This window comes from Arachis stenosperma, chromosome 3, assembly GCF_014773155.1.
Source record: "Arachis stenosperma cultivar V10309 chromosome 3, arast.V10309.gnm1.PFL2, whole genome shotgun sequence".
In the NCBI taxonomy this organism is placed as follows: domain Eukaryota; kingdom Viridiplantae; phylum Streptophyta; class Magnoliopsida; order Fabales; family Fabaceae; genus Arachis; species Arachis stenosperma.
In genome coordinates, this window is record NC_080379.1 from 152,550,018 (window position 1) to 152,558,357 (window position 8,340).

Consider the following 8,340-nt stretch of genomic DNA (forward strand, 5'->3'; position numbering starts at 1 on the left):
AGCTAGAGTCTCAGACCAAAGAGGTATCTTCACACACAAAATTTCCTTTCATCACGTTTTATAAGCCTTGGCCAACACTCAGCAACAAGGATGCGATCATAAGATTAGAATACTACACATAGGCAACAACAATACAAAGGATAAGTTCTACTTCACTCCATGATAAAGGCTTCTTATTGAGAAAATCTCAGCTTCTTTCTAACCATTTTCAATTTCGGAGCATTTGAACAAATTAAACATGATGAGTGTGTGAGATTTGAATAAAACATCAATCAGCATTGTCAAAATATCATTCAACTTAAGACGCAGTACTATGATCACAATCTACATTAAGCAATTCTCCTTAAATAGTTGAAATCAAAAGTAAAGGAGTTGCTGCCGCAAATTATTATATAATTTAACAATAACATGAATTCGCAACAGGCTCAGCATCATTTTGTGCGACAAGTGCAAACATACAAGTAACATCTACATTCTACAACAAAGAAACAATAAACATGCATCTACAAGACTAATTACCCTTAGCCTTATCATCTGCCACAACGTTGAGAATGGGCAAGCTACTGAGGAACTCATCAAGTCCCTCAAAGAACCCAATCCCTTCCATGTTATCCTCAGCATTCCCAGCAGCATTCCCTTCACGGACTCCTACGCGACGAGAAGGCTCTTCCGGGTCATTACTGAACTCCACATTCAAGTCCAAGTTCCCTCCACCCCTCCTCCTCGAACCACCCAATGCAACCTTCTTACTAGACTCTGGCCTTCCACCACTTGCCCCTGCAGCCCCACCACCTCCGCCGCCACCATCCACAGCCCCACCGCCCACATTCTGATGTTGTGCACTACCCGGAATCACCTTCCTAGGTCTCCCAGCCTTCCTCGCTGAAGAACCGGGATCTCTTGTAGAAACTCTTGTCTTCTTCCTCGCCTTCTTAGAACCAGTCCTCCAATCTCCATCATCAGAATCATCCTCGCTGGGATCCGAAAGCTCCACAAATGCCGCAGCAGCTTCGTCGTCATAGTAAGTCCAAGACGCCTTCCTCCGATTGGACCCCTTTAAGGGGCAGGGGAACAGCGGCGAAAATGGGTTCCAATTGGAAGAAAACCCGTTAATGTCCTTTGAATCCTGCGAAAATCCCAACGGGAAAAAACCCCAGCTGCAGAACGATGAGTCCTTTCCGTTCAGCGGCGGCGACCTTATCACCACCGCCTGGAATCCCCTGCGGCAGCTCTGGCACCGCAGGGTGCACTCCTCGTAAACCCTAGGGTACTCATACAGAACGTAACAATAAGGACACGAGGTCCAGAAACTCGACTCCGTTGCCGCCGCGTCGTTCGAGGCCGCAGCGACGGCCGTCCGAGTCTGCCGAGCTGACTCGGCCGCTGTCCGATTCTGCACATTCGGATCGCTCGCGCCGCTCGCAGCGTCCTTAGATCTAGGGTTTCTCCTCGGCGTAGACTGAGGCTGAGCTTGCGTCAGGGGATTATGCTGGTGGTGCTGGTGATGGTGGGGCTGCTGCTGTGTCGCGGCCGGCGCTGGCGGAGGAGTGGAGGTGAGCAACCGGAGGTCTGCGTCGTACATGGCCTTCTTGGCGGGGTTGGAGAGGACCGACCAGGCATCGTGGATGAGGGAGAAGGCGTGTGCGGCGAAAGCGAAGGGGTTGCGGTGCGGGTCGAGGAGTAGGGCGAGGCGATGGTACTGAGCTGCGATGTGGTCGATGTTGGTGGAGTAACGGAGGATCTGAAGGATCCCGTACCAGTCGCGGTGCTGGTCGTTGATCCGCGTCTCGCCGGCGAGGAGCGTGTCAATCACCGTCAAGAGGAGCTCAGACGCATCGAACGTTGGGTCGGATTCACGCGCCCGGATCGCGAAGGACTGAGCCCCATGCAAGTCACGTGCGCTCAGGAGCTTGTTGGCCGTGTAGAGCCAGCGCTCGGCTTCCGCTCTGTTGCCTCCTCCGCCGTCCATGGTGGGTCGTAGGAAGTGCGAATGGACGAAAAAGGACACTAGTTTGGGATTCTTAGGGGAGAAGAGAGCTGGGACACGAGGGTAGTTTGGTCATTGCAGTGAGGTGCGTTCCTCGTGGCATGGTTGTAAGATAAACCCACTACTTCTACTTGCGAGTTTTGGGATAGTGTTGTCTGCTGCCTCCGCTTCGCCACTGTTTTTCAACCTTTGACTTCACTCTTTTCTCTCTGTGTTCAGGTAATAAAAGCCCAATCCTTTACTAACACTTTTCTACTTTTATAATTTTTATTTTATATGAATTTCATTTAATTTAGAACGCAATTCGAATTTATTACTCTTATTTAAGCGGATGAATAAATTAATTATTCGATCAATTAAAATTAATTTTTAATTTAATAATTTAACAACATATTTTATTTTATATTTTTAAATATTAATAATAATTAATAATTAAAAATAACAAATTTTGATAATTTTATCTAACATTCTTCTTTTATTTTTTTTATTATTGATTTTCATTTTCTTACCACTTAACATACATAACACTAACAATCAAATTTACACACTACCATTTCAGTAATTTTTTATTCTTTCGGTTCTCTCCATTTTAATTAAGATATTTATTTATCGAGATTTCAAGAAAAATTAGTCATATATGCATTAAAGTATTTAAAAATTTAAAACCTTGATTCTTTTCAGTTGAAAATTCCTATAAATTTTAAAAAATACTTTTGGCATTTCATTTTTCTAATAAAATTATTTATTAAAATTTTATTTCTTTTTTTTTTTTTTTGGTGAATGCCAACGTCTACACTACTGTGATTACAAATTGACAATACATCGTTGATATGTAGGTGGATTTGATGCAAGCCCAATCAGCTTTTGCTGCCTAAAAACTATTGAAGCTTTTCAAACCCAAAGAGGTTAGTTACAAAGAAAGTCTATTCACGTGAAATCTAAACAATATCCATCTGGACAAATGCAGCAAGAAAAAATGGTGTCTTGTCCAAAAGAGAGATTCTTTTGTGCTCAACACATTCATGTCTCATTGAAGAAATTATCCATGTCCCGCTCTATCTTTCTTTTTGTCTCGCCTACGATGTAATGGGCTTTTCGCTTTTCTTAAAGATAAAATAAGATTGTGCCCCAAGTCCAAAAAAAGAATAGATTGTGCCCATAATGTGTTGCCTCATGATCAAGTGAACCTATTTCCATATGATAATGTTAGGAAAATAAAAAAAAAGTTAAAATTTATTTTATTTATTAATTATTAATTATTAAATAATTAATAAATATTAAATAAAATAATTTAGAATTATTTTTTATTAATTTTTTTATTATCAAATATTTCTATTTCATATAATACTATAAAAAAGTTTTTAAGTATACCAACAATATATTAATATTTCAATAAATTTTAACTATTAATTTTAATTATATATATTTTTTATAATTAAGATCAACAAAAAATTACTTAAATGTTTTAATATTATAATTCATGGCCGAAAACCGTGATTCCATAATTAATTATCCTGAACTAAAAGAAAGGTAAATAAAATAGCTTTCTTTTGTTTTTTTATTGAAGTACTCTTTTTAGATAATTGAGAAAGATAAATTTTGTACAAATATCATTTCCTATAAAGTTGTGAGTATCACCATATAAGAAGCTGCCAGAATGAATCTAAGAAGGAGGGGGTAAATAAGAGAAAATAATATTTATAAAATTTTCTGTATATACTTCTTTATTGTATTTTGGACTTCTCGTCAACAAAATAATGTACATTAGAAATTATAGCATAAAGATCAATTTTCGCAAATAAGTTTATCGCTTTTGATTCCACATGACAAAAACGTGCTGAGAAGTACATTATGCCAATAAAGGTATGGGTGCGAGTTATTATTACATTACAACCTAAATTAGATACTCGCCAAGATAGTGTAAAAGAAGACACACAGAATGGCCCAAGCCACCCAGACAGGTAGTTTGGGTATCGGATAATTTGACTTTTGACCGAAGGAAAGAGAAAATTGCTTGCTATATTATTAACTTCTTATAGGATACGTACGAAGTATCAATTGATCCACCTACCTAGAAATCCATGTCTAAAGTGTAGAGATATCTCTCCACTCTCCTATTTATTACTTTCTTTGGCACTAAAGAAAACGTGTTATATAGAGTCTAGTGACATGACATGACCTATTATTTTGAAAATTGAATTAAACTGCTAAGTTGGCCCAGGAGTACTCTCCATCTCGTCTTGGTTTTTCAACTGAGGCATGATGCAGCATTGCACCCGCCGTGGCTACGGGTAAATGTATATTGAATTGGATACGATGAAAATCTCGATTTGATTTGATGTTAGAATTATTGAATCGGATTGAATTTAATATTTGTATTTTTTTAGTTTTGATTTGATCTGCATATTTGCGAATTAGATATTGAATATATTCATAAAATATAAAAATATTTTAAAAATTTTATTTTTATTACAAATATGAATAAATATCTTTTTTATTCATTTATATATATATAATATTATTAAAATTAATTTTTAAAATAATAAAAAAATAATATAATTGTTCTGCGGATTACTTGAAACCGGACTGATTGGACTCGAATGTGTGGTCCAAACGTTAGAAAGAGGGGGTCCTAGATTGGTTCGCGTCTATGAACCGCCTTTCGAGTTGTTTGTATGCTTGAATAGGAGGGGGTGGTACTTGCAAGACACTCCGATGCCTAAGTCAGTAAGGGGTTAAGCAAGTTTAGAATATTGGAACTTTTAGATACTTGAGAGGTGTCAATCTATTTATAGGTGACGTGCCAATAACCACCGTTGGAGTAGTTCCACTTCTGATGGTGGATAACCATCTCTTTATCTTAGGGTTGTTGAGATTTCCCTTCTAGAAGTGGGAGAGAGATTTATGAAGGCAGTTATTCACTTAGATAAGTGTTAAGAACCTGCTTACGTCGAGCCCAACCTCTTGAAGGTGGTCGGATAAGCGGTGAAGGCCAACTTGCTGGATTGGGCCTTTTAGCTTAATTTGGGCCTGGCTGATTATTTGGACCAAGATATGAACAGTGTCCCTACTCGAACCCGATCTCTTCAATAGGAGTTGGACTTGAGTATCGATAGAGCTCGAGACTGCCTAAGTCGTTATCCTCTTCCCGAATTTGAGGAACCGACATGATTTCAAGTTGAAAAAATCGACGTGATTTCAAATCATCAATCGTCGTGTCTTATCAACCGTCGCGTCCGTTTGGCTTTTTGCATTTACACATGGGGGTAGTTACATTGGTAATGGCACGTTCTTTTAATAATTGCGTCGTTTTACTATTATGCCCCTAGTATGTTATAAATACCTTTTGTCTCTTTCTCTTTCTTCTTTTCGAATTCTTCATTCGTACTTTCTTCTTTGTTCAAAAGATCTTCGCGCTTTGGTGCTTGTTGTTTCCGTTCCTGGGATTTTCAGCGCTTTTTTGGCATCCCTTCCTTCTTGCTGCCAGTTTTCCTCCAAGAAAGGTTAGTCTTTCATTACTTTTCACTCTTTATTGGCTTCGTTGTTTTTATTGAGTGTGCTGAATAATGGACGAATAGGTTCAGAGTAGGTTTTTGTGGTGCTTTCGCTATTTGTTGTAGGAAACTTTGGGATTTTTGTATTTTTCTTTTTACCAAATTCGTTTCTTTTAATGCGATCGGTTGCTTTTTATTTGTGCAATATAGGTATATCTTCTTGTATATCTTTTTCCCATTTCTGAAAATGTCTTCTCGGATCACGGAGGCTCTATTAGACTGGGTAGATTCCTCTGTCTTGTCCGAACACCCCATCATCGATAGTGTTTTTATTACCGAACTTCGTAAACACCATAGGATTTGCAGTTCTGATGTTGATGAAGCAAAGTATGAATTAGTGGCCCTAGACCCAGAGGATCGGGTTTGCTGTGGGAGAATGAAAGATTCTGACCCCACTTCTTTTTTGCGTACGACTGTTTGTTCACCCGTTTAGGGGTTACTTTTTCCTTTTCCGACTTTGAGATGGATGTGATATCCCACTGTAGGGTAGCTCCTTCCCAGCTTCACCCTAATTCATGGGATTTTCTCAAGATTTACCAGCTTGTCAGCCATGCACTTGATTTTTCGATCTCTTTAAAGACTTTTTTCTATCTTTTTCATTTAACAAAACCTGTTAGTGCTAAAAACAAGCAGCAATGGGTTTCCTTCCGAGCTATACAAGGCCAAAAAGTTTTTTTCCATTTTTGATGAGTCTTTCCTTGACTTCAAAAATTTCTTCTTTAAAGTTCAAGCTATTGAAGGTCATCATCCCTTTTTCCTAAATAAAAATAATGAGCCCCGATTTTATTTATACTGGGTTGAGACTTCTCCCGTAGAGAAATATGGCTTGGTAAATTTGGACGAGGTAGAGGAGGTTGTGGTAGAGTTTTTTTGAGGGGCTTGGGGACGAACTCCAAACCTGGACACCAAAAAAATTTTTCTTGGATCTCCGAGCTATGTCAGGACCGAGCTAGGTAGTTTTTGTGTATGATTTTGTAGGTGACTTTTCTTACTTTCGACTTGTGCACCAATCACTTTTGCTTCCTTTTTTCATAAAAATGAAGAGTGGGTCAAGAGTTGCTTATCAAAAGCTGCAGGAAGCCAAGAGAAATGCTCGTGCCCGAGCTGCTGCACAAGAGGTCGGAACTTCTGCCACTCCTCCTTAGCTTTAAAGCTCGGATTTGGGGACTTCCTCCCAGCCAATTTTGGTAAATCCAATTCCTACTCCTCCTCTTTCTCCTCCTGCCCCAGTCCCTCCAATAATTTCTTTCTCGGAACCTGAGAAGAAAAAACGCAAGATCTCGAAAGCTGGTGCCTCTAACGTCGGAGACACCGGCTTTGACGGAGTAAAAGTTTCTAGGAAGCACATCCTTCCGTATAGCTAAATTGTTATGGATGATGCTGCTATCCGTAACCATCTTCAAATTTTAATCCAATGAAGAATTCGAACTACCGGGGTCTGTACCTCTCTTCTTGATATATTAGAAAAAACCCCTTTGAGTGCGACCCAACACTCTTTAGAAAATCTCCAGGGGCGAATTGCTATGTATCAAGAGGATGAGAAGAGGCTACAAGAGGAGAATTCTAGGCTGAAGGAAGAACTCTTCCAAGCCCGGAAAAGAGAGAAACAGTTAATGGGTTCTTGTGCCATGGCTGATGGGTTTGAAGGAGAAGGTTGAGCAGAATTACGTACGCATCTTTTTCAGCAAATCTTGACTTAAAAAGGGAGGTGGAGCAGCCTCGGGAGGGTTACCAGGACTTGGAGGACTCTATTGTCGAGAGTACTGAGGAGGTGTTTAGGGTATTGAAAGAACAGGTCGGAGTCATTGCTCCCGACCTGGACCTTTCATCTCTTCATCCTGACAAGGTTGTCATTAATGGAGAGATAGTTTTTTCTCCTTGTCCTAAAACTGACTCCGAGCTTAAGACTGCGGGGCAGCGCATAATTGAATCCCCTCCTCGGGATACCGGTCCAACCGAGGGGTCACAGCCGAGCTCTTCAACCCCTCCTTAGGCAGACCTGACTTCTGGTGCCGGAGAGATTCCTCCTAACCCCCTCTGACTTCTACAGTCGAACTGGCCTCCTCTCCTACTGATGACTCCAACCCTCTAATTGGCCCTATGTGATATTCTTATTAAGGCCTGGCTTGTGGGACCTTTTGATAAATAATTTTTTATGTTTTGTATATTTTGTGGATGGCTGCTGACTTTTGATCCTTTTTAATAAGATCTTTAAACAACAACCTTTATTTTCTAGTCCTTTTTGGATAGGACTTTTAACGAAATAATCGTTTGTGATGACGTTTATTATTCCTTTTGTTGAAGGTTTCATAAGGTCTTTTGTGACAAAACTTTTTACTGTTTTTGAGTTTCGCAAAGCTTTTGAAAAACTTTTACTACTAGATAATCTCGCTACAATCTAGTAAGGTTTTTGAGAAACTTTTTGTTAAGTAATCTCAATTTTGGTAAGGTTTTTGTGAGAACACTTCTACCGTTGATCCTTTTAAGTGATTTTCGTATTTCTCGCTTTTCTTTATTTTATTTGCCTACGTTCAACTTCGCTTTGTTTATTAAATCGTTTTCGTGAGAGAGATTATTTTTGCGATTCATTTCGTCCTGCTCGATTTTTTCGACTCATAAGTTGTTTGCTATTATATTTCCGAGCTGTCATGATCGTCTTTTACAATCTCTTTACACCAACTTGTACCTCGTCACTTTATCCTGCCGACCACGTAGGTCGGGTAGCAGATTTTCACATTTTTTCGAGTTTAAGTCGGTGTGTATCGTGGTAATAATGAAAATTCACAAAGAAATGAATAC

General features: G+C 39.4%; 1 protein-coding gene across 1 annotated transcript; it reads right to left on the bottom strand.

Moving 5' to 3' along the window:
- Window positions 1–268: 268 nt before the first annotated feature.
- On the bottom strand, window positions 269–2,202 carry LOC130969136 (uncharacterized). Its single transcript, XM_057894741.1, has one exon. The coding sequence runs from the start codon at window positions 1,967–1,969 to the stop codon at window positions 512–514; it is 1,458 nt and encodes a 485-aa protein (XP_057750724.1). The 5' UTR covers window positions 1,970–2,202; the 3' UTR covers window positions 269–511.
- Window positions 2,203–8,340: the final 6,138 nt, after the last annotated feature.

Coding starts and splice junctions, on each gene's coding strand:
- LOC130969136 (XM_057894741.1), bottom strand. CDS start 1,969: ATGGACGGCGGAGGAGGCAACAGAGCGGAAGCCGAGCGCTGGCTCTAC.